The 27042-nt window shown below is 48.5% G+C and overlaps 1 protein-coding gene across 7 annotated transcripts in view; it reads left to right on the top strand.

Moving 5' to 3' along the window:
- KIRREL3 (kirre like nephrin family adhesion molecule 3) overlaps positions 1 to 27042 on the top strand; it is a 581063-nt gene that overhangs the window by 424496 nt on the left and 129525 nt on the right. For all 7 annotated transcript variants that reach the window (XM_032167866.2, XM_032167865.2, XM_058446270.1 and 4 more), the window contains one exon: positions 22277 to 22354. In XM_032167866.2, the coding sequence (XP_032023757.1) occupies positions 22277 to 22354 (78 nt within the window). The remainder of the gene's footprint in view (positions 1 to 22276; positions 22355 to 27042) is intronic.

Here is a 27042-nt window from a genome sequence, read left to right as displayed (position 1 = left end):
TGCGGTGTTTGGTTTTTTGTCCTTGCGATAGTTTGCTGAGAATGATGGTTTCCAGTTTCATCCATGTCCCTACAAAGGACATGAACTCATCATATTTTATGGCTGCATAGTATTCCATGGTGTATATGTGCCACATTTTCTTAATCCAGTCTAATCTGGTATTATTGAGTTAAGTGCCCATCATTGGGATTGTGGCCTATTGACAGTGACCCATGTGTGGTAGTGGCATCTGGCCTGCAACTTCAAGGGTGTCACAGGGGGGAAGCTCTGCCCCAGATCTAAACGACACCCCATGTGCTTCACCTTCAGTCCAGTTAGACACCAGAGAGAAGCTGGTAGTGTCATTGGTGGTGTTATTCCGAGTGCCCTGGTACAGAAGGAGGAGAGTTAAGCCCACACAGGACATTGAGAAAGGCCACCTTTGCTCCCCTCTGCCTGCCTTTGCAGCCAGGCTTGGTCATACCCACAGGCCTGGGCTGAGCTGAGGAGCGTGGACAAAAATGAGTTTTCAGACTACTGGGGGCTTTGTATGGGGAAGAAAGGGGCCCATCCTAGAGTCCAGGAGAGTGAGGAGCTACAGTCAGAGAAGGCAAACCTTGACAAGTTCCAGGGGCAGGCAGAAGAGTGCATCCACAGGCGCTGGCCAGACAATGGAGAGGTGTTGGAATAAGTTGTATAGGATCTAGATATGGCAGCAAAGAGATGAGAACGCCAACGCCCTAATTCCAGGGCACCAACTGTCCACACTGCCGGCAGACTGCGCTCCCAGGCTATGTTGATGTCTGTTTTCCTTGCTCAAGCACGCAGCCCACTCCTGCAGAATTCGTCGGGTGCCCTGGCTGCTGCCACTGCTCAAATTCTACTCACGAGGATGGCTTTGTGACGGATACATCATCTCATTTTCCTGGAAGTCCTGAGGGGCAGCCACCAGATTGTGCACGCTGAATGTCAGCTACATTAAGCTAACACATTCACATCATTGAAAAACCCTATTTACACATAATAAACATGGGGATAGTTGCCGCGGAGGAAATAATATAGTATTGATTAAAACAATGGCCTGTAATGCCTTCTGAAAGCCTGCAGCCACCAGCAGCCTCCACAGCGGGTTGCACACAGGCAGCCTCCCTACCTGGCTGCCTCGGGCCTGCCGTCAGCTGTCACTTTCTAAATGGAAAAGACAGGCATTTCCCTGGGCAAGTGTCATGACAGCAGGAGCCTCCATTTAGGGGGTCCTCTCTGCGTGCCAGGCACCGTACTGAGGGCTTGCTCTCCTTTTTCCCCGTAGCAGCTCCTTGAGGTAGATGGGATCATTCTTCGCATTTTACAAAGAAGGAAGCAGGCTCACAGAGGAGTTAAATGTCTTGCCCGGGGTCCCACAATTAATAAGTGATGACGCTGGGATTTGAACGTGTGTCTAACTCCACAGCGCATCCCGTCCTCCTCATGCTACACTCCTTCGTATATTCATTTTCTATCTTGATATGTAAATATATGAACAGACAAGCTCCTGGTGCTCGTGCTGAGGCCCTTGGCAGGGTGTTATCATTGGTTCAGTGGGGGATGGTCTGTGACCAGCTCAACCTCAGCCGTGATCCCAGCTATCCTAAGCTGAGGAGAAGACCTACGGTTTGGCAGAATTGGAGATTTCAGAGTCCCTGAAATAGGAAATCTCATTTTAGAAAGACGGCTTATTGCCCTAGAGCTGCTGGCAGGCCTAGAGCGGGGGCATATTTTCCCTGGTAACCACACAATATCCTTGGCTCAGAAAGAGTTCACAGTGAGCTGAGGATAGCAGGAAGGTCCAGGACCACATCTGACATTGTGTGTTGATGGAGGAGTCTCCAGGAGCACACAGGAGGTATGGGGCCCGGGGACGCAGCTGTCCACATCCAGAACAACACGTTTCCATGATGATGGGTAACTGTTGTGGATGGGAGAGATGGGAGGGTCTGAGTATCAAGAACAGATAGCAGTGTCCCTCTGTTAGCAATGAGCATTTCTGCTGTGCTCTGCCATTTACTGACTGTGTAGCTTTGGGCAAGTCACTTAGGCTATCTAAGCCCTCAAACGAAAATTAAGGATAATACTTCTTCAGTACGTCAGATAATTAAGGATAATACTTCTTCAGTACATCAGATAATTAAGGATAATACTTCTTCAGTACCTCAGATAATTAAGGATAATACTTCTTTAGTACTTCTTCAATACGTCAGTGTTGCAAGGGCTTAAAAGGAAAATATGTTGCTGCATGAAGCGCTGGCCTTTAACAGTCAGCACTCAATTAAGGTCAATCCTGATCTTACAACGTGTTTGCAAATACTTGGTGACCTTCCCCTCCCATCCTCATGGGGCTCTAGACCTGCAGAAGCCCCAATCTTCTGAACTCAGTTCTCACCCCTTCCCCACCTGACCTGCAGCTAAGGTCATCCATCTGCCTGCTTCTCAGCTGTCCCTGCCATGCAGTTCAGATTGGGGAGGTAAATGGGCAGATTTTTGCATCTGCCGAAATCCTTGCTTCACTGGGTTTCATTTTCTTCCACTATAGCGGAGGATTTCCACTAAACCCCCTAACCGTGTCTGGATTATTGCTTCCGGCAGCATCAGGGGAATGCGTTCTGATACCAAACACCAGAGGCAGAAACACAAACCGAAGCTTAGCAAGGCTGGTGAAGGCACTCCTGTGTTGCTGCTGGTGAATCTCAGGCCCGCTAGCAAGCAGTGCATCCTTGCAATGCACAATGGCAGGAGCTGGTCCTGGTCTGGCCTGAGTGGGAGGACAGGCCATGCAGAGCATGCTCAGTTGACAGCACACCCCTCGCTTGAGAGATGAGAAGATAGAAGCCCAGACAGGCTCCACGATTGGCTCAGTATCACCCAGTAAGGCCAGAGGAATCACACAGGCAAAACCAGGGCCAGGTCACAGGGAGGAGCCTGGCTTTGGGGTGGGGGATCTAGGTTCCAGCCCTTCTGTCACATAGCCGTGTGGCCTTGGGCAGACTGCTTAAGCCCCAGGAGTCTCTGTTTTCTCACCTGTAGAATGGAACAATGAATACATGCCCTTGTGTAACTCGGGATCCAAGAGGCCGGGTGTGGTCTGCTACCTGTGCTCAGTTCATAGCTGGCCCCTTTCCAGCACCTTCCCCTTGTCCCTTCCATTCCCTTCCCTGCCATGTCAGGACAGCAGAGCCTCTCGTGTGAGGTGTTTCGCCTCCTACTCTGGTTCTGAGACATAACCCTGGTTCAAGAGGAGATTCCCGTCTATTGCAGGACATGGTGATTATAGTTAATAACAGTGGATCGTATAATTGGAAATTGCTCAGAGAATAGGTTTTAAATGTTCTCACCATGCACAAAAAAATGGTACATATGTGAGGTAATGGGTATGTTAATTCATTGATGTATTCATTCCACAATGTATGCTTTTATCAAGATGTCATCTTGTATACCATAAATAGATCTACAACTTTTCGTTTCAATTTAAAAATAAATGAAAGTTTTAAAATTGAATATAGGCCGGGTGCGGTGGCTCACACCTATAATTCCAGCACTTTGGGAGGCTGAGGAGGGCAGATCACCTGAGGTCAGGAGTTCAAGACCAGCCTGGTCAACATGGTGAAACCCTGTCTCTATAAAAATACAAAAATTAGCCAGGCATGATGGCGGGTGCCTGTAACCCCAGCTACTCGGGAGGCTGAGGTGGGAAAATCACTTGAAACCGGGAGGTAGAGGTTGCAGTGAGCTGAGATTGCACCACTGCACTCCAGCCTGGGCAACAGAGTGAGACTCTGTCTCAAAAAAAAAAAAAAAAATTGAATATAATGTGACCAGCTCTAAACCCCTAAACTATAGCAAAATTATATTTGAAAATCTACTCAATGAGGAGAGGCCCCAGAGCTTCTGGGGCGCTGATTTTATCCGCCACCCTTCATTCTCATGGCTGCTGTCCTGCCTCCATGTTCTTTAAACTGGCATTGCAGGCATGGTTTGAGAAGGGCTGTCTAACCCTTTGCAGAGCTAGGACCTGGCATTTACATGAGCACCTACTTCACCATAGGCAGTAGATCTGCACACAAGAGTCATTTATTTATGAAGCGCATGCAAAGACTGAAAGGGGATGATGCCATTGAGGTTCAAGTGCAACCCGGAGACTGTAATATCAAGGAAGAAAAAAAAAAAAACCAGGAAACTCCTGGAACAGGTAGGGCCAGGTGGGAGTGGGGTGGGGAGGTTATTTTAGACAGACAGAGTCCAGGGCATGTTCTTCCTTCCTGAATCAGAAGGGAAGACAGGGCAGAGCAGTCCTGGACCAGACGTGGCCCTGCTTGTCCAGGGTGCACAGAAACTGTGCCAGGCCCCCTCCTGCAGGAGGGCAGTGCACAAATGTGCCAGACAGCACATGGGGCTGGACCAGGGCAAACTAGAGGCTCCATCACAGGCGAAGAAATTCCAGGCTCCACCCTCTGTGCTCAAAGCCCTCCACGGTATGCCTGCACTGACCTTTCTAGACTTCCCTGCACAGGTCCTGCCTTCCACTCAGGGCCCCCCTTGCCCATCGCTACCTGAACCCTTGGCTCAAGCTATTCCTCCTCCTAGAATGCCCTCCTCCTCTCTCATTGACCAGTCCCCAGCATTCTAGGTGGCCCAGTCTAGTCCAGCCTCCTCCACGAAGACCTCCCTGGCCAGCCCAGCCATGATGTCTTTGGCTGTCCTTTGTGTACACACCCTGTCTCCCCAACTGCGAGTCCTCTGGGGGCTGAAATGTCATCCAGTGCATCTTTATGCTTTCAGCTGTGCCCCATAACTGGCCCCTCCAGCAAGTATGTGTTAAATTCCTACTGTGGACCAGACACAGTGACAAGCGCCAGATGTTAAAAGATGACTTGGGGCCAGGTGCGGTGGCTCACGCCTGTAATCCCAACACTTTGGGAGGCAGAGACAGGCAGATCACGAGGTCAGGAGATCGAGACCATCCTGGCTAACACGGTGAAACCCCATCTCTACTAAAAATACAAAAAATTAGCGTGGTGGCAGGCACCTGTATTCCCAGCTACTCGGGAGGCTGAGGCAGGAGAATGGCGTGAACCTGGGAGGCGGAGCTTGCAGTGAGCCAAGATCACACCACTGCACTCCAGCCTGGGTGACAAAGCAAGACTCTGCCCAAAAAAAAAAAAAAAAAAAAAAGATGACTTGGTTCCCTCTTTTAAGGACCTCACAATTTAAGGAGACAGACAGGTGAACAGAAAAACATCACACAGAGATGGAGAGAGGCAGGGGGTCATGAGAGCAGAGAGGGTGGTAACCTGGAAGCATTGTCCAGCTCCAGGTGCAACTCCAGATACAAATGCCATCCCCCTCAATGCTCCTCACTCTAGGGCCACAGGTGCATTTGCCTCCTTTGTACCCTGCCCTGTTTTTTCTGCCCCTCTTCTCACTCTCTGTCTCCCCAGTTCTCCTCTTCCACTGGCTTCTTGCGTGAACCTGGGCCCCATTTGATCATGAGAGAAGTTATTTGTTAAATTAGAGAGTGGCTCCTGGGGACACTGAGCACTCTGCAGAGAAAAGGCGCCATAGAAATCTAGTAAGTAAATCAGAGGGCTAAAAGCTCAGACAACAAGCAGGAGGATTTAGGAAATGAGGAGCTACAGTCTCAGGTACCTGAGGAAGTCATAACTGACAGAGCAGCTTGCACCCCCTGGCCCTAGATGCAATTTAAGAAATTGGATTTTATACTCACCTGCGTTTGGGAGCTAACTACCCTCCCACATGATAAATCCTAAGGCTCTTGGTGGAACTCCCTGGGGCCCGCACCACCGTCATCTGTTTTAGACGACCCGTTCATCCTCCGGGATCATCAATGGCTGGCAGGAAGGGAGGGCCTCTCCGAGACATTGGTGAGCTCTGGTGCAAAGACCTTTCTTGGCCGTGGCTTCTTGGAGGCAGCACACAGACAGAGCACGGGCTTTGGGTTTGATCCAGGTCTGGTTCTGTTGCTGTGTGGCCTCAGACAGTTGTCTTGCCTTGCTGGTCATCGGTGTCTTCATAAGTCACATGGAGACAAAGTCCTGTCTCTAGGCATGGTGAGGATAAGTGAGTGAGTGTGTGAAAAGTATTTTGCAGGGTAGATACTTGCTCACAGATGGCCAAGTATCTGTGGAATCAGTAAGTCCAGACTAGGTGTGACAGGAGAGCCTGGAACTCTTATCTCTCTCCAGGGACAGGGGACAGTCACTGAGACAGAAGGAGCAGGAATGGTGCTGAGTCAGAAGTCCAGAAGCCTGTTGGTCATGAATGGTTTGCCATACCCATTGCTAGAACTCTCCATGGGTGTGAGGTGGATTCTGAGTCCCTCCCCCAGGATCTGAGCAGGCAGCATGTGTACATGCATACACGCTCACCCACATGCCCCCGTGCTGTCACACATTCATGATACTTACTGTTCACAATGTGTCCACCCGCAGGGACATGCCACACCTCAAGTTCTCACCCCATTCCCACCTGTGTGCACAATCCACACTCCCACTCTTATTAGCAGGTAGGCACGGAGTCACGCTCATGTGGAAGTTCACGCCAAGACCAGGATCATCCCTTTTCTTTCCTAGCATGTGAACGAAGGATCTCTTCCAATGAATTCCCATTTTGCCCTCCTCTTTCTTTGTGAGATACTGAGGAAGGACCAGGGAATGAAGCCAGAGTCTTGCATTTGCAGAGAAGCTGGAGGGGAGAGGGAGGGAGCATTTCCTGGGCTGCAAGCATCCCAGGACCCAAACATCCTAAGGGTTGTTTATTTTGGAAAAGAAAAGATTGTCTGTTAAACTTCTCAGTAGTTGGGTGGAAGAGGGATTAGTCTCATTCTGTGTTGCCTCACAGTGCAAATTTGGGACTAATGAGGCAAAGTTGCAAGGCTGTAGGGAATATTTAAGCTCAACATAGAAGAACTCTAAAATTATTTAAACTCTCCAAAAATGAAAAGCACAGCTTCCAAAGTAATGAGCTCCCTGTCTTTAGAATGATCCAAGGGAAACCGGTGTGACTACTTCTCCAAGGTGCTAAAGGGGGAATCCTTTAGCACTGGGTGTGAGAATGGCACTGATTAACCTCAAAGACCCTTTTTGTTCGAAGAATCTAGAACTGGGTGGTCTCACACAGCTTCTCACTCAGCTATTCTCTCTGAAAGTAAGGATGACATCTAGATCAGAGGAAGGACAGTTAGTGTTTTTTGTTTTTTTGTTTTTTTTTATTGAGACAGAGTCTTGTTCTGTCGCCTAGGCTGGAGTGCAGTGGCACAATCCCAGCTCACTGCAACCTCCGCTTCCTGGGTTCAAGCCATTCTTCTGCCTCAGCCTCCCGAATAGCTGAGGTTACAGGCACCTGCCACCACACCTGGCTAATTTTTTTTGTGTGTGTGTGTGTGTGTGTATTTTTAGTAGAGACAGGGTTTCAGCACATTGGCCAGGCTGGTCTCGATCTCCTGACCTCAGGTGATCCACCTGCCTCGGCCTCCCAAAGTGCTGGGATTACAAGCATAAGCCACTGTGCCAGGCCAGCTTATTACAAGCATAAGCCATAGTTTCTAGGATGCTTGTTGCCAGCTAGGACCCCCTCCGCACTCTGAGTTATCAGACCCAAATTTGTCCAACAGGTGCCCTGGACCTTTTTCCCAGAGACCTAGTATTCCCTGGGTTCTGTCTCTGCCCCCACCTATCGACCTGACCTGAGTGCAGAAGTCCTGATAATAAATTTGTTTCAGGTGACATTTTGATGAATTCAGACCCAAACTCACTCAGCTTATTGATCCTAGAGAAAATGTTCATCCTTTAAAGACTACCAAGCTGCATACTTAATCCATGTGCCACACACCGGGTCGATATGAAACGCTGCTAAGACAAACATTTTGCTGAACCCTTTATTGAAAGAGAGCTCTGTGACATTCTGTTTCTCTCTTCCTTCCACGTGGACTGAGCCCCCCACCCCTCACCCAAAGGTTGAGTGGCCATCAGCAGCGAAGGCACCGGTCTTCAGTTTTGGGAGCCCTTGAGCCTCTCTCAGCCTCAGTCTTCTCATATGAGAAGTACAGGAAGCAACAACTCCCTCCCCAGTTACAGGGTGGACTAAATGGTATAACTGTGTGTGTGTAAAGTGCCCAGCAGATAGCAGCATCTCAGTAAAGGCTCATCTCTTGTCCTTCCTTTTGCATTCCAGTAGGGAGAGCTTCATTTGTGGCTCAGGAATCCCTTGCTCCTCAGCTGATTAAAAAGGACCCTCTCAGTGTGCATCAAAAATCTAAGTGCCGGAGAAGAAAGGAAGCAAATTAATGAACTCATACATGCATGTGCACCCACATTCAAACCAACCGGAGGTACTGAGCACCAGCCACGCTAGGCCAAGCTGTGGTGGGTAGCACACTGCCAGCTTGAGATAGAGTTTGGTGAGAGCATTTTGAAGATGGAGATGCTGAGGTCCAGGGATGTTTAATAATTTGCCCAAACCCACAGGAAACTTCCTCCCTCTAAATTACGTGTAAGGGAAAGGAACTAAATAGAAGCTGCCTAAAATGGAAGCTCAGGAAGGCAAAAATTCTTCTCTATCTCGTTCATCACAATATTCATAACAGCCAGAACTGACACAGAGTGAGCTCTCCTTGAATGAATGAACGAGAATGAATGAATGAAATTAGAATAAACTCAAAGATAAAAACCTGAATGACTGGAAGGTTAACTACATAAAGCTGAGCCATACCTGAGGCTGACTTATAGTTCTGTAAAAGGAAGGACAAATGAAGGTAGGAGGAAGTCCCATTCTCAAACCAGCAGACAAGATCTCAGACCTCAGCCCTCACCTTGGCCCCCAGAATTTTGAAGGGACACACAGTGCTAAATCAAATATTAATCTGTTGAATATTAGAGTAGATCATCCCTGTCTGTGGAGTCACTCGTCACATATACATGTGCACTGAGTGCCTACTATGTGTCAGGCTCTGTGCCAGGTTCTAGAGATTAATAGGGATGGTTCCCACCTCACAGTCTGGGAGGGGCGGAGCAAAAATTCAAAACCGTGGTCGCATCTAAAAGGCAGTCTCATAGCAAAGGTAAGAATGAATGAAGAGGTATGAATAAGGCAGTTGCGGGTGGGTGGTGTCCAGAGGAGGGGATGCCCATCTGCAACGGTAGGGGTAGAGAAGGCCACACACAGAGGAGTTTCTTGGGGGCTCTTGAACTATGAATGGAATGTGATGCTTGAGAGGAGTGTCAGAATCCCTGATAGAAGGAACAGCGGTCCCAGTAGGACAGCCACCAGGCAGCCCCTTTCTCTGACAGCTGAACAAAGCTGTTCCCTGAGCTGCTATGGGTATTAACTCCAACGGCATAGCAGTCTCTATTCAAGCTACAGAACTGGAATTGTCAGGCTAATCTTAGAGTATCTTATTATTTTCCTGACTTTTAGCATACCCCTGTACTTTCTAATAATATATTATGTTACATTTATACCTAAGTACCATTTATAGGGGCTTACAATGTGTCCAGCCTTGGTTCCATACATTTAGACAGGGTTTAGGAACACACCTCTCTTTACCCTTACCTCCCAGCATTGTACATACATTATCTCCAGTCCTTATTGCAGCCCAAGACCTCTCTCCATTGTACACACTGAGGAGACTGAAGGTGGATATCTCTGATCAAGAGCTAAGAAGTGGTTGTGACGCCCATACTACCGTGTGAGAAGGTCCCAGGGCTGTGGCATCAATGGTCCAACCTTCCTAGGCTGGCTTCTCTCAGCCTCGGGAGCCGAGAGAGAACCTGCTCCGACTGTCCACAGCTTTAAGCCAAGGTAGCGTAGAACTTCCTACTCCCTGGGCTTCTTAGCTTAAGCCTCTTTCTTTTAAACCAGGCTCCCTCACTGTGTCCTCTGGCCAGAGAACTTTCTCCAGATGAACAAGAATTATAAATTCTCCTGCAGTTCAGGCCCTGGGCCACCGGCCTCCTCCACATTGCCATGACCACCCTCTGTGGACCGACAGAGGCTGAGTCAAGAACCCAGTGGTTCATAGGGGTAAATAGGTCCCAGAGACACACTGATCCCCACCCCCCATGTGCACCGAAAACCTTGTAAGCATGATTGTTCCTGAATAGACCCAGGAATTGCCAGTGTGGACCCAGGTATTTTCCGGTACTATTCATTCCTATTCCAAGAAGTATTAAGCAGCTCATGAATAACCAAATGAATGGGTTGGCAGGAGTAGGTAGGCAAGGTTGGAAGTGGTGCATAAACAGCATTTTCTCTTCAAGGGAGATTTAAGTCTAAGGAACCATCTCAAGTCTGGAATTCCTTCCCATTCTCCAGATGCATGCACACATGTAAGCACACACTGTCCCAGCCACCCTCTTCCTTTGCCCTGGTGTGGCTGCTAGGTTGGATAACCCCAAAAGGGGTCACCTCTCTGGGGCTCAGCTATTGACGTGCAGGGTCTTTGCAGTCCTTGGCATGCCTATTAGCAGTCTGCCTCCCACTGGGCTGGCCTCGTGGTAAATAAACTTTCATGTTCTTATTGAGTGATGGCTTGTGGCTCAGAATCACTCCCCTGGATCAGTCTGAGGTTGATTCCATACTCAAAGCCGTCACGCTCTCCTTTGCCCCCTCACTGCTGAAAGGTTATCATTTAAGAGAAGAAAGGAGTTTTGGTTTTTGTTGCTGGGCCACCAGCTTGGATCTGGCACTCTGAGGGAGGTGGGGGAGTTTGGTTTTACCCCAAGCATTGTGGTCAAATCCCAGCCCTGCCATCAGCAGCAGGGTGATTTTGAGCAAGGGAGGTTGTGGAACCTCTCTGATCCTCAGGGTCCTCCATAAATGTTTAGGGTTAAAGAAGAACATGTATTTACTTCTTCAACTGCAAAGCTCTGCAGGTGTGTTAGTTGCCAATAATATTCAGTTAACCTGGTTTCCACATTCTGTAACCCGTATTCTAGTCCCTCAGAATGAGGGCCCTTGTCTGGGGCCTTGTAAGGGGCTTCCATGGAGCTTCTGGAATGCGTGGACTTTCCATAAAGTATCTTTGACAAGAACAGAATGGGTAGAATCAGGACCAGGGTCCAGGCCATGCCTGGCGGGCAGACAAAGCTTCCCCTGCAATCTTGACCTTAATCCTGTCCCAGCGATATCCCCCCAGCAAGAGGTCCCCCCCCCCCGCGGATCTGCTGCCACCCTGTGGTCTGTGTTATTCCTTTCCTCTCTTGACCTGAAGTGGGAGAGACTGCATTTGAGCCTTCTTGTTTTTGAAGACAAAAGAAACATGGGGCTAGGGCCTCCATCTAGCTCTCTGGATAGCTAGATAAATAATTACTAAATAAATAAATAAATGAAAATAAACAAAGAAAGCCTCCAGTGAGCTTGAATTGCTGCCGTGCTGAGAGGTAACTGGCAGATTCAATTTAATTATAGGATACAGCGTCGTAATGGGGTGTGTAAGGCTCAAGGAGGATTTCAGTAATGGGAGGACAGCGGGGTTCCCTGCCTTTTCCGCTGGGTCCTCTCCTAACCCCACCGCCTACTCTCCCTCCTTGCTGTGTGGGCTGGGGTGGGTGGGGGAAACGGGTAGCTGACTGGGCTTGGCTCTGCTGTTGGGGAGATCTCACCAGTTCCTCGTCCTCTCCTCCTCACTGGCCTCAGCTCCCAAGGTGGCCCAAGTTACAATGCCCTAGAGGACAGTCCTCTCTGCGGAAACGTGTGAGGGAGGAGAGACAGCAAGGAGAGCTGGAGAGCCCTCCCTCCTTCCACCCCAGTGAAGGTGCGCAGCATTCCTGGATGAACAGGACCCACCCCGCGAGGCAAGGCATGCCCACTGGACTGTGAACCAGGCAGCTGTGGCTGTGTCTTGGCTGGGGGCAAGGACGTGCTGTCCCCTGGCCTCCCTCCTGTGCTGCTTTTCCACCCAGAATGTGGAGGGGGCATTCCCAGCCCACTGGACCTTAGCCCGCCCGTGTCCACCCCTAAAAACCCTGCACTCCCCACTCGCAGGACATTTTGTTCTTCTCTCTGCCCCCTTCCCTTGTGCCAAGTGAGAGCAGACATCTCCCCCCACCCCTACTCATTCGGCAGCATGTGAGGGGCTTGAGGGCAAGGGCTGGACATTCCTGCCTGACTCCAGTGATCAATTCTTTAAAGTCAGCGTGTGGCCCTTCTGGGACCCTCTTCAGTTAATCCTCAGTGATCAGAGTTTTATGTGGGCCATAAACAGGTGACAAGAAGGTTTGTAAGCCCATCACTAAATAGCAGCCCCACCCCTGCTGCCCGCACACCCTGAGTAGGCAGGCATTCTCCACGCCTCCCCGCCCCACCCCACCTCCCTGCCTCTCCAGTCCCTGAGAAATGGGCTCTCCAGGAGCCTCACTCCCACAAGGGCTTCTCAGTGCTCCTGACCACCTGACAGTGATGGCTGTGACTCCATCAGCAGCACCTGCCTGGGGGGTCCCCTCTTCCCACTGGGGTCTCTGCTGGTCAGCTGGGCTGTGTGCATGACACTGGGACCACATCCTGGAAGAAGGATGCAGCAGGCCTGGGCTCTGGCACCAAACGGGCCTGGGTTCTAGTCCTGGGTCCTCCGTTTCCCAGTTGTGTGACTTTAGGAAAATTGCTTGGCTTCCCTGAGCCTCACCTGTACAGCAAAGCTAATAATCCACACATTCACTAATCTGTGCAAAGACTAATTTCACAAATCCGTCTTGTGTGTATAACCTCTTATTGGGCCTCTGGCTTTGCAAAGATCTCGGCCTCAAGAGAACTATAGGGGCTGGGGAAGGGAATACTTGGAGACAGGCTGGGACTTTGCCTGCCTCCTTATTGCCTTCAGTCTTAGTCTTTTGGGAACTCTTGGTCCTTCTAGAAATAAGGAAAACAGAAATGCTTTTTCCTGCCTGGCCTCCCAGCCATGACGGACTGAATGGACAAGGCTGAGCCTCCCCAGGGGTAGGACACACAGCTGTCGATCATCTGGCCCCATTCAAACACTAGTCATGGCTTACCAACTTTCTCTTAGGAAAAGTCTCACAGCCCTCAGGCATATGGCTTTCAGCAGCCCCTCTTCCTCACAGGGTGAGTGGAAGACAGACTGCAAGACAGGAGTGGCCTTCATGATCCTGTTTCTCTGTTTCCCCACCTAGCAAGTAAATCACTGGGATTAGACACCTTAAATCAGAGACGGGCTGAGGCATCCTTGTACATGGGATAAAACTGTTTCCCATAAAATTCTTTAACCAACATTATTTAACATCCCCCCGCCCCACCCCTCTCACAAAGGGATTATACTGGAAGTCCAAAGAATCTCATTCATGATTAGCTTTACTAACCTCAGCATTTACTAGCAATGTGACCTTGGGGAAGTTTTGTAACCTTTTGGATCCTCGGTTTCCCTTCTGTCAAATAGGAATAATAACAGCACTTACCTTATACAGTTTTGATGAGGAATAAAGGAGGTAAGGCATGCAAAGTGCTTAGCCCAGAGACTAATGAAGCATAAGCAGTCAGCACATGGCAGCTTTCATTGTGCTGGTGAACTACATGAGCTCGGTCCCAGGTGGGCAGACCCTTGGTGAACCACATGAGCTTGGTCCCAGGTGGGCAGACCCTTGGTGAAACACATGAGCTTGGTCCCAGGTGGGCAGACCCTTGATGAAACACATGAGCCCAGGTGGGCAGACCCTTGATGAAACACATGAGCTTGGTCCCAGGTGGGCAGACCCTTGGTGATGCTGGCCAAGGGAGAGGGGCAAGGCTGGGCTGCACCCAGCCCCCTAAGGTAGTAACCAGTGTCCCACTTTTGGTGTACAGAGGAGTGGAGTGAGCTCTGCCAACCTTGGGTCCCATGTTGATGGCCAAGTGCCCCAGAGAAAGCTGATGGCTGTGTCAGAATTCCAGGCAATTCATCAGTTGGGAGAAAGATCCCAGGCAGTGTCTGAGGGTAGGGGAGGAACCCAGTCCTCCAAGAAGAGAAAGATGATAAGGGCTAGGCAAGGTGTCGAAAAGCCAGCCCAAAGGGCTGAGACTCTGAATTGGTTAGGAGTCGAATCTCACAGAGAATGGAGACAGAGCATGGCACGATGCAGCAACAAGCACCAACATGGAGGCAGGTGTACAGCAAGCCTCACCATTCGCCAGCTGTGGGACTCATGACAAACTCCTCACTCCTCTAAAATGTCAGTCTAAGTAACAACAAGGAGAATAACAAACACCTGTGATCATAAAGGTGTTGTGAGGGTGAAACGAGATGAGCAAAGTTAAGTGCCCACTGCAGCTCAGCAAATGTCTGCCGTCTTTTTTCCCACCTGAGATGTAGAGACTTAAGCCAGTGAGCAGAGATTTGGAGAAGCCAAAGGATAGATGATGACATGGGCATGTAGATTTCCTGCAGCCACACAGGATCTGAGAAATAGGAGCACAGATAATTCTAGACCCCACAGCTGGTGGCGAGGAGCTGCTGATAATGCCTGCCTTGGCCGCATGGGGGATAGAGCTATGCCCACCAAATAACGGCATGGCTGGAGCAGGCTGAAGTCAGGGCTGGCAAAGGGTTACCCCAGTGTTAGGCACTGCCACTGCTTACCAAGCTGTAAGGTGCTGATTGGCATGTGATCAGCAGGTGTGTGAGGGAGACTTGCTGCCTGCTGGAGCTAGTGAGATGGGCTGGCAGGTCACAACAAGTTTTTGGAATTATCACAAATGATTGTCAACTCTTCCTAACTGACAATAACTTGACATGAAATGTTATAGAACTCATTATTTCAAAAACTTAATGTAAGACCACAGCTGTTTCAGATTCCTCTTATATGAATTTAATTGGTATGTAATAGCATAGTTAATTAAATACAAATCAATAGTTTAAAACAACTAATTGATATTTAATATGAATGGGGAAAAACTTAGTCCTGGTATAATTAACTCATGAAATAAGCAATGAAGTAGCAATTATGTCTTTACAACAACGTAAAGTTTATAGTTATTTAATAAACTTAGAATTAGCAAGCAATGAGATCCAAAAATTATAAAACAGGTATTATTGGGCTATTAAACATTTATCACTTGTCCTGGAGGTCCAGGGCCAGGCACTAGTCAGGATTAATATAGCTTTGCTCCTCCACTCTTCAGGCCTCTTTATGATAGAGGTTGATCAGAAAATTATGATCTTTGCAAGATATATGGGCATCATTATTGCCTGGGATATGAGTAATTATGCTGAAAATAGGAGTAGGCAGAACCGATGCAGAAAGCAGTTTAGCAGAATCAAAGTGAAAACTTTCCAAACAGGAGACCCTAGCATTCTGCAATCAGCATGGCATCGCTGGGCAGAATGGCTACTGATGGCTATTGATAGACAATAACCAATGAGAGAGGCCACTGGTAGACACCCAAAACAAAGACAAAACTAGGGACAATCTCCAGCCTTCAAGGCCTTCTGCAAGGGCCTCCCTCACCATCCCACAGCCTGAAGCTCTCTTTTCCTCCTGGGGACTCCTGCAGTAAGAATTGCCATTCATGCAGAAATAACTTGCGTGCCGCCTCAAGACTTTCTTTACCGAACTATTACCTGTCTCTGACTTTTAGTTACCTTTTCATAAGTATATGTCTTGTATAGCCAAATGGATTATAGTATCTTTGGGCTAGGAAGTTTGCCTACTATTTTTTTCTCTTGCACATAGTGCCTAGCACTTAGTGGCCTGTTTGTGAGTGTCTGTGCATTGGACTTTATACCAGTCACATTTATTAATATGTCCTGGTTCCAGAGGGGTAGGATTAATGCTTGTAGCAGAGTCTACCCATAGGATCCAACTGCTGTTTCCTCCAACAAAATGTTTACCCTCTGAGGTCAATGCAGCTGGTTAAAAATATTTCTTCAGCATGGAACTCCTTCTCACATGATCATCCAAGTCCTCTTCACTTTAGAACCTTGTCACCTCGAACACAGAAGTCCAGAGATGTACCATTATCACTTGTGACTTAATAGGCTTCCTTTGTCATCACTCTACTCTGATACAGACATCGCTCTTTGTCCAATATGTCCAACAAAAGACACTGGGGTCATCCTTGCCCTCTTCCTCTGCTTGACCCACTCTGTCACTTAGCACCACTGTCTCTTCCTGGAATGTCTCTGATTCATCATTTCCTCTCCATTCCCAAGCTCTCTGGTCCCTTGGCCTCTCCCATGACAGCCACCTGGCTGGTCTTCCTGACTGGCCTCACATTTCCAGTCCATGTCACTGGTGGCTACATGCTGACCTGGGAAGTATGCCACCTAATAGTTCATTATATCACCCTGGAGAACTCACTCCACCTCTCTGCATCTCCACTTTCATATCTGAAAAAGAAAAAAAGGAGGGGGGTAGAATTTGGTATATTGTTTCTATTTCTTGAACTCACCCTTATTAGGTACTTCATTCTGGGTACTTTTGCCCATGAGTCGGCTCATTTGCTTTTCATATGAATCATGTGAGGAGGGTCTTACCATTAGAATTGACATTTTATAAATGAGGAAACTAAAGCTCAGAGAAGCCTGAGAGTTGCTCACTGGTAAGTGCTGGAGCACAGCTCTGTTAGTTCTGAAACCTCCCCTGCCCCATGTGGCCTCCCTGTCTCCCCAGGAGACACCCAGCTGGTGTCTCCTCCAGATGATCTCAGGCACTGTCTGGGGAATGGGAGCTATTTTTTCAGCGCCACCCCCCTCCCCAACTCTCTATGTCAATGTGGCACGGATGAATGTCAGGATAAAACTGAGGGTCCTTCCCTTGCTTTCTGATCTCTGGCCATCTTCAGAGAGCAGGAAGAAGCAGCAGATGCAAGCCCACCATCTCCCACCTGGAGTATGGCAGCGGTCTCCCAGCCGGCCTCCCTTCTCTGAGCTCATCTCCTCCCATCTATCATCTGCACCAGTGCTGGAGGGATCCTTTATGAAATGCAAGTCTCACCCATCTTTCCCCTGCCTAGCATTCTGCGTGACTCCCCACCTCCTTTAAGAGAGAGCCCAGACTCCTGGGTGAGGCTCATTGGCTGCTCCAGGATCTGGTCCCTGGCTAGATCTCCTGTCTCATCTTTGTTCTTCTGCTACAGCCACACCAAACTGCCTGCCAATAATTTCTGTTTCTTGTTTGATAGGCTTCCGGGGAAGTGCTCGAGTCTACTAGCTTCAGGTGGGAAGGGGTTAGTCTTCAGCATGCACACCTGAACTATTGTGACTGGGCAACTTGGGGACAGGACAAGAAGGCCTTCTACAAGCAGCTATCCAGATGCACTTGATGGCCTCAGAAATGGTGAGGTAGCAGAGGCTGGTGCCTGCCCGTTGTCATCAGCTCCATCTGCAGTTACTTGAGGGCACATTAATGTCTGAACAGGGCAACCAGGCAACCAGCAAATGTTATCCTGGCCAACACGGTCCTCACCCTGGAAGCAGGAACACTAACGGCATTCCAGCTTGCCGCTGGGTGCTGGGCATGCAGACACGTAACCAGCCTTCTCTCCCCACCTTCCCTCTTTCCTGTCTCTTGTGGCCGCCACTCCCATCAGATCTTAGCCACTCTGGGGTCTCCTTAGCAGGGAGTGATGCTGCTCCCTGCAGGCAGCTTTGTGCCCTGGGGATTGGGTTCCAGAGAACCATGGCCAGCGGAAATTGCCAGGCCTCAGAGAAGACACTCCTCCCTGTCCTGTCTGTATTCATTTGCGAGGGCTGCTGTTACAAAGTACCACCAGCTGTGGGGCTTAAACAACAGGAGTGTATTGTCCCACAGTTCTGGAGGCTGGAGGTCCAAAGTTGTTAGAGTTGGTTCCTTCTGAGGCCTGGGAGGGAAGGATCTGTCCCAGACACCCTCTTTGGCTTGCAGATGGCTGTCTTCAAGTTTTTATGGCGTCTCCCTGTATATGTGTCTATCCCTAGATTTTCCTCTTCATAAGGACACCAGTCACAGGATAAAGGTCCATCCTAATGACCTCATTATAACATGATCGCCTCTACAAAGTTCCTATCTCCAAATAAGGTCACACTCTGAGGGACTGGGATTAGGACTTCAGTGTATGAATTTGGTGCGGGAGGGGAACACAGAATTGGTGAGGAATTCGACCCATAGCACCGTCCCAGCCCACACCACTGATCTGTGCTCTAGTCTCTGGTCTGTCTTGATTTGCAGCGTCTGCAGCCCTGCGACCCCGTACTTTACCCTAAGAACCAAGCCAGAAATCAGCCGTGGGTTCTAGCATGGGCACTATCGCCAGCTAGTGCGTTGGCCTTAAATTATCACTTTACTTCTGGGCCTCAGTTTGTGAAACCAAAATGGAAGAAATAATTTCTGACTTGCCTATGTCACAGAGCTACTTACTGTGAGCATCTAAAGAGAAAGGGAATATGACAGCATCATTAAAAAATAAGTATCCCACAAAAACGAAATAATACCACTGTATCACTACATTACTAGTAAGAATGAAGGAATTCTAAGGCTAGAAAACATCTTATCTGCACCTTCTGAAATGGAAGAAAACCCATCCCACTTAAAAAGCCATCCGCTTTTATTTCTCCCAGGAGGAAATCCCACCATGTTCTCTAGGCTTCTCTTCCAATGAGATACAAGTTTCATTCACTCTACAACCAACCTCCGCTAACCTAAACCCATTGTGCTACAGTGAAGCCCACTTATTTTCATTCTGACCTGAGTCAGAGGGGACACTTCACTGCCCCATATTTTGTAGCCAGCCCTTTCATTAAGTCAGCAGACCGTTCCTGAGCACTTGCCACGTGTCAGGCACCGTGCTTGGTCCTACAGGCTCAGAGCAGGAGAAGGCACAGTCCTGACACTTCTGTTGCTCGGAGTCCAGAGGCCAGGAGTTCCCAAGGGTGCAATCTTCTCTTCTCCCTAACAAACATACCCTGCTCCAATCCATTTTTCCTTGCACAGGCGGTATTCTTAAACCTTCCTTGTTCCTGGGACAGTGCTCTCCACTGCCCCATCCACAGGTGACCCTGGACTTCTTTGCTGTGAACTTTCCTTTTAAGCCAGGACTGACTCCTTTCATGGTAATTATTTTTCCATAGCCACCTTTAGAGTATCTGGGTGTTTCTGCTACTGATAAAGCCAAAGACAGCACCCCCAAAGCCTACTTGGAGAAGATCCCTTCATCTTACTGTTCCAAAATGTGCATCTGTGATCTGACTCTCCCATTCATCTCCGTGCTATGGGACAAGGAAGGTGACAGTCTGGTGGTGGCTGGTCTACCTCACAAAGAGAGAGATTCCTGTTCTGTCATGCTCTATCAACTCTCTCCTAATAACCTTAGTTTGGCTTGGTAGAGTCTCCCCAAGCCAAAGCAATTGCCTCCTGCTTCCTCCTGGTTCTCTCTGTGATTCGTACCTTGGACAATATTCACCTCCCCACTTGGGTTTCCAGCCTCCCCTCCCTTCCCCCACTTCCTCCCTGCTGGCACACTCATGTGAACCCAATGACCTTTAATTTAGCTTTGCAAATCTCCCCAAAGGGCATCCCAAATTTTCATATATGGACAACTAACTAATTCTCACTTCACTCATCCTCCAACCTGCTTGTTCTTGCAAAGCTCCCAGTAGCTTCTCCCTGCTTCTCTACAAAGGCTCAGTCAGAGAGCCCTCGCACTTAATAAATTTCTGCAGTGTGCTTATTAGCGCCTTGTAATGTAGCCGCCTAAATAATTAAGACTAACCCACACGTGTCAAATTAAATGAGCCAAATACATTGAGAAATTGCCTCATTCTCAATTTCTTTTATTAATCAGGTTTTTTAAAACTTATTTTCCTGCTCATTTGCAAAAATCAAACATAGTGAGAATCTTAGTTATTATATCATAACCGCTCGTCCACACAGCCTCTCCTCAAGTAGTTGCCCTGGGGGGTGTCCTAGTATGTAGCATAGGAGAGGTTGAGTTCTCTACTCAACTAAGATAATCCAGATCCGACAGATTGCTCACACTCTCTAAATCTGTAAGAGAATTGTTCACCCTTCCATCTGCCTGAGCGTTCAGTGACAGTCCAGAAGACCAGCTGGAACATTGGCCTAAATCCATCCAGTATCTTCTGCCCTCCCTACTCAGTGCTCCCCTGCCTCCCTCCCAGGCTCCTGGATTGAGTTTGGGCTTAGTCCAGGAGCCCAAACTCCCTTTCTCATTAGGAGCCATTGCTGATGTGCTTTAGATGGGCATACAATGTCAATGGCAAAAATATCATAGGAATTGTCAGCAATTGTATCATTCTAATGATGAACAATGCGTGTGCAATTATAATGGGCTGGTTAACTCTGCCTGTTGTCAGCGTGTTGAGGTTTCAATACAGTCTCCCTCGAGAGGCTATTGTTCCAGGGAGCTCAGCACCTCCTCGCAGCTTGTACTTCCGCTGGCCCCCTCCTGGAAGGCTGCATTCCTGCCTCTTGAAGGTGGTTGTTAGAAAGAAGCCACAAATATAGTAAGTAAACATCAAAGGAGCTTTGATCCATGAGGCCCGCGACAGAGCAGGAGCCCCTGAAGAAAGGGCCAAGGCCTTGAATGAGGGAACTTAACGTCGTCAATTTGGGTGCCTGAGATGTAAGGCCGTTTGAAGTGAGGGCAGTTTGGCTGAGGCTTCAGACGCCAGTGTGGAGGGGAAGGAAGAGAAGTGAGTGCCTTTGGAAACGGTGCCCTCAGATCTGCTTCTCTGCTCTTTACTGATTGATAGTCAACAAACCCTTTTAAAGAATCAGGAGATCAAAGCCAGCGACCTCCCTGGGCCATGGCGTTCTGCCACCTCCTGCCATGCTTTGTTTTTCTCTAGGGCAAGAGCCCCTGAGCTTAACTCATCTGTGTCTTGTGGGCCCTGTACTCTCTTTCAACCTGCTATGCTTGGCGGGTGGACCTGGGCTGCAGATGGTGGATGGAAAAGGAGAAAGAGGAATGACCCACTCTGTCTATCCTCTTGAGCCTGGACACTGACTGGCTGGGTTCAGGGAGACACTCGGTGTCGTGAGAGAAGGTGCTGTGACGCATCACTCACTGGGACCCTCTTTCTCTGAAAAACCAAGGGAAGGACCATGGAGGAGCCCAGAAATCCTGGCAAGGGCCAGGAAGAGCTGCAGTCACATTCCCTCTTCCAGAAATCAAATTCCTTATCTATTTACCAAGTTTGAGGCAGCTGTCACATGTGTATGACTTCTATGCTACAAGGTGGGGTGGGGGTCTAAAACGATCATGGGAATCCATTTAACATGGTTGAACCTCAGTTTTTCCATCTGCATAATATCAGTTGCAGTGGCCCATATGCCCACCTCGGGGGTTGTTTGGGGGTAGAGGGGGGCCAAAAAAATTAGTGTGCTATTGCTTCAGAATCCATAAAGTGCTTAAGATGAATCAGGATAAAAGCACAAATACCAGAGAGGAAAGCTTGCCTTCTTGTGAGGCAGATGGACTCCAATTTAATGCTCACATACACAATGGACACTGATTTACAAAATACTGTGCAAATAAAAAAGTTGTCTCTTGCATTTGCTACCTGGAATTGTTATTCCATCTTGTTTTTCCAATTGGGTCAAAGCGCTGTGGAGTCTGTGTCTCTCAGCTATCTCGACCCCTGTGCTCTAAGTCTACATTTCACAAGTGCTTAATGATGGTGCTAAATTGGGCCTTGATATAGGAAGGCACAGGAATCTCTAGCACCAGAAATGCACCCTCCCCAAAAGGTACAGAGAGCTCTTCTGCCTATACCTTAACCTCTGTGTCATCCTGCTCCCCTAAACTCACACAATCACTTCTTCATCCTCCTGAGTCACCCATTGTGTCTGGTTGCACTGTTCCATCCTAGACACCACTGGATAGATTCTGCATCATCCCTGGCAGGTCTGGCCACAGTCCCAAGCTGATCTGAGCATAGTCCCCAAGCTTGAGATACAAAGGGCCTCAATAACCCAGAGTTATGTTTATGAGCATGGACTCAGAGCCAGACTGCCTAGGTTCAAAGCTCTGGCTTTACCACCTGCTAGCTCTTTCATCCAATGCCACTAACTTCATATATCTGTGAATGGGGATGATAGAAAATGGGGAAAACATCCTTCACAGGGTTGTTATGAGAATCAAAATGAAGAATTGCAGGCTTAAAATTATGCCTGGAACATAATAAGTTCCATATAAATGTTGGCTAAACAAAAGTACCTCTGTTTACAAGAGCAACAAGCTCCACAGCCCCCTGCAGAGGGCCCCCCACCCAATGCCTGGCCTGTTCCCATTCCCAACTCACCCACCTATGCTTCTCTTCCAGAGCTGGGCCTCCAGAAGAGAGGATGCTGTCTGGTGCTGGGCTACATGGCCAAGGACAAGTTTCGGAGAATGAATGAAGGTCAGTGAGAACCTCCCCGTCGTCTCAGGGGTAATCTGGAGGGAGGAAGCTCTCCCCTATAGCCACAGGACAGAGGAAACAGGAATAAGAACCAGGACCGCCCAGAAGGGGAGAGTGGGAAGATCAGTTTGGTTTCCACGAAGCCATTTGTACAATCATATGGGGAAGCGTATTGAATGCCTGAAACATAGGATGCTGATTCAGGAGCATTTTCTTTATGCAATCTTCCCTTCTCCCTTTGTGTCTCCTACTTATCTTCCTCTCTCTTCCCTACCATTTCTTCCCCCACCCCACCCCACGGCCAGCCCAATTAAATCTGCTCCTATTTTCATTTCTAATCCAGACCTCTCTACCTGCCTCCTCCATCACTCATGTTTCTTGAATGCCTGGTGAATAAACAGCACTATACAGGCACTTAGGAGAATACTAAAGAAGAATAAGGCAATGTCTTTATTCCCAAAGAACTTACCCTTGGAAACCTGTCCCCTTTCCCAACTCCACTGACCCTTCCTCTCCCTCTTACTCACAGGCCATTCTGTCTTCCTCTTGCACTGGCTTCCCTGGGTCACTGAAGGCTTGAGAAACGTATTGACATTGGCATGGAGGCTGGGAGGAGGAGTGCTGTCACTTATGGGTCTGTTGTAATAAAGAACCAATCCTCTCCATCCCTAGCCATCTGTCTCCATGCAGCTAATAACCCTCTCCATCAAATGCCACAGACTATTTGTCAGGATTCAAAAGTAGATAAACAATGGCTGGGGATGCCATTTATTCATTAAAGTCAGACAAATGAAGCCTTGGCTCCCACCAGCCATGCTTGCCATGAGCTGGACCTCTCCCCTTCCAGGGCCCAGGGCCCATGTCTCCTCATTCCCATTCCAGCAAGAAGGAGGCAGCTCCTTCCTACCATCTCTATCCCCAGAGTGCGACCATAGCATGGTCTCAGTGCCCTCTTTCCAAGCTCCTCAGCTGTCTCTCCTCCCAACTCCGACCATGACAACCACATCCCCATGCGCTCCCCATGCCTGAGACTTTGCCAGCTGTGGACCTGTTTCCAGCACCCATCATGGTGACAATCTGACAAGAGTTAGGCCAGCACAATTAAGCACAGGAAGTGATCACCTCGCCTATTTGCTGCCTGCCTGAAAGAAGACAACAGCTACTTCCCATTTGTAGGAACTCCATGGCTGAGTACAGCCAGAGTTGGGGGCTGCATTTTCTGTGTCCTACCAGTCAGTTGCCTTTACTGACTTTTCTCTTTCTCAGCCTCCCCTTCCCTCCCCAACACCACTGCCTTGACAAGACTGCTAGGCAGTAACTTCTAATTTGTGGGAACTGACAGCGTGCCTCTGTCCGTGGTGCTGAATAGACGTGTTCCCTTGCTGGCGATGCTCATTAGAGAAGCTCGAAAGAGGTTTGTAGGTATTGGGGAAGCCAAACAGTCAGGAGCTGGGCTGGAATTGAAACCCAAAGCTCCAGGTATCTGACCTCAGCTTCTAGGTGGCTGAGGAGATGAGGGGATGGGATGCAAGCTGAGCCAACATGTGTGATGAGTTAGAAATCTCAACTAACAACTCAGAGACAGGGTAAGAGGAGGGTGAGGCAGTGGGGCAGAGGAAAGACACAGGTGGGTCAGCTTTGGCTCTGGAGGGCTGGAAGGCAGAGGTGAAGGAGAGGGAGGGCTCTGGAGGGAGGAGGCTCCTCTTCTTCCACTCCAGCCAGCCTTGCTGCCCTAAGTACCACATTATACGTTTCTCTCTCTCTCTAAAGCTCATACGCCCAAACTCCAACACATCTGCAGATAAGAAAGGGCATCAGAAAGCATGTGGAGCTGTTTTATATTTATAATTATCTCATACCAATACTCAAAATAATTATAATTTCCACATATTAATAATTAAAATGGAATAGCAGCCATGACATACATCAAGAAATAGAAATCTCTGTCCATGCTACACAACACACCTTGGTATAAATTGAACAATTGGTAAAATAGGGAGAAACAATTATTTTTCTCCCAGTTGCTAGGATTAGTGAGATATTAGAACACTAGGATTAGTGAGATATTAGAACAATTAGCTTCTTCTTCCCTTAAAGTTGGTGATCATTATATTTCCCATTTAGAATAAATATAAAAGACCTACTGGTGCTGTATTAAAGCATATTTGTTCTGTTTAACAGTATCTAATAGGGTGCCTGTCACCCAGGGAGAAGTGCTTCCCTATTTTATTTGTTTTCCTGTTAATTTTGTGTCCTTTTATTTTCTTCTGTCTCCACTCCTCCCCGCTCACTACATTCCAAAAAATAACAGCTTGAGAAGGAGCAAGAGGAAAATAATGAATGAACAGGAGCTTTATAGATCTGGGGTTTATCATAAGTTAGAGTAATCACAATTGGTGCCGTTAAACTACACAAAGCAATAAAAAGAAAATGCTATTCAAAGATCATTTAAGGAGGCATGTGATAGTCAATGACAGGTTTGCAGTATTCGGGAGTGCTTAATAGCTTCGTGGATAGAATCTGCAGTCTTTGCAGGAATGGAGGTGGTTGGTAATATATGGAGAGAGAGAGTGTGTGTGTGTGTGTGTGTGTGTGTGTGTGTGTGTGTCCTGTACTGTGTGGACTCAACACAACTGAGCCATCAAAAGGAGATACAAGCAAAAATCAACAAAGGGCAGGCAAGAAAGGAGGAAGTAAAGACAGATTAGCCATAACAATTTCACATTTGTTTGAGATCACTGTCTTCATGTGATTAAGCACATGTGCTTTATATAGGAACTGCTGATGAGTGATCATTCAGTTATTCATCAAACATTCATTGAATACCATAAAAATAATACCAATTTCTCACAAGTGCCAGAATTGTTCTAAGCACTGGAGCTATAAAAATAAGACACAAGCCAGGCATGACGGCTCATGCCTGTAATCCCGGCACTCTGAGAGGCCAAGGCAGGCAGATCACTTGAGGTCAGGAGTTCAAGACCAGCCTGGCCAACATGGTGAAACCCTGTCTCTACTAAAAATACAAAAAAAAAAAAAAAAAAACAACAATCATCCAGGCTTGGTGGCACGCACATGTAGCCCCAGCTACTCAGGAAGCTGAGGCAGGAGAATCAGTTGAACACAGGAGGCAGAGTCTGCGGTGAGCCGAGATCCTGCCACTGCACCCCAGCCTGGGTGACAGAGTGAGACTCCATCTAAAAAAAAAAAAAGTACAGTAAGACACATTTCCTGACCTCAAGGAGCTCACAGTAAAAATACATCTCAGTGTATGTGTCACCTCCACAAAGAGATCCTACCTTCCATCTATCTAAATTACACAGACACCCCTCTCCCTGCACCCTGTGCTCATCACGGCAGCTGGTGTGTGTATTGAGTGGCACCTATCATGACATGTGATTAGTTATTGGTCTGCTTCCTCATGTGCCGTCAGTCCCACCTAGAGAATCAGCTGGAAGAGGGCAAAGATTCCTGTTCCTTCCTCTCCTCTCCCTGGGCCTTCGCCCAGTGTTTGCACATAGGGAGTAGTCGCTCAACATTCATTTAGGTATGAATGTCAAGAGTGACAAAGGAGGAATGTACAAGTCCCTCGCAGGTGTCAGGTAGGTCTTGAAAAGGAGCGCCTCAGATAGAGCACACGGATGTGGAACGGTCCGCAAAACGGTCTCCCTGTTTTGGGTGATTCCTAGAGTCTACCTTGGTGCTCACTCTCAGGCTTTCTTCCAGTTCCAGTGGTACAGCCCCTTCCTGGGAGTAGGGTCCAGGCAAGCCATGGAAGGAGGGCTGGGTGAGGAGGCCTTCCCCAGGGGTAGTTTCCCTTCTTTCTGTACCAGCTCTCCTTCCTCACCCCACCTACTGCCAGCCCATACTCTCAGGACATCTTTAAGTAGATCCAGTCTGCTCTCACTGGTTCCTCAGCCACATCTCCAACACACACATGAGCATGCACACACACATACACACACACACACCTGCATGCACATGCATACATGCACACATGCATGCACATGCACACATACACCCACATGTGTGCACACATGCACACACCCTTCACCTCCCCTTCCTGGCCCTCCCCTTTTATGACCTCTCTCTCCTGGAGATCCAGACCACTCACCTTCTCAAAGCACATGGCTTCCCCAGACCTGATCCTATTCCCAGGCAGAGTAGAAGGCTGTCACATGTATCAGGGGAGGGGCTGTGCCTGCCTCAGAGAGCTCAGGTCTCCTCTGTGTTAGACCTGTCAACAACTCTAGAGATTACAGTGCAACCCAATAACTCATCATGGCCCAAGAGCATGCAGCAACTTGCCTGGGGCCCATGGGAAGTGGCTGGACCACAGCCCAGGGCTCCAGACACCCAGGGCTCTTAGACTTCTGGAAGAGGAGGCTGAGATCATGAGCAGAGGGGAAGCCTCTAACACTTTAGCTTGGTTTCATTTTTCAGGGTGGGTGGAAAGAGAGGAAGTGGCAAGGCAGGGAGAAGAGAGGGCAGAACACAGGGAAAACTTGAGTTGATATGCAGAAAATCAGGGAAGACGTGGAGTGAGGAACACAGACCAGAGAAGACAATTCCTAGGGGACCAGAAAAGCTGGCAGGCCACAGGACTCTTGAGAAGGGGAAAGGAGGAAGAGGATATTTAAAGGAGGGAAGAAGTAGAGGCATCCAAGTTTTGACCTCCCCTTCGGCCA

Source organism: Hylobates moloch, unplaced genomic scaffold (assembly GCF_009828535.3).
Source record: "Hylobates moloch isolate HMO894 unplaced genomic scaffold, HMol_V3 SCAFFOLD_11, whole genome shotgun sequence".
Lineage (NCBI taxonomy): Eukaryota > Metazoa > Chordata > Mammalia > Primates > Hylobatidae > Hylobates > Hylobates moloch.
This window is presented reverse-complemented; position numbering and strand designations above follow the sequence as displayed.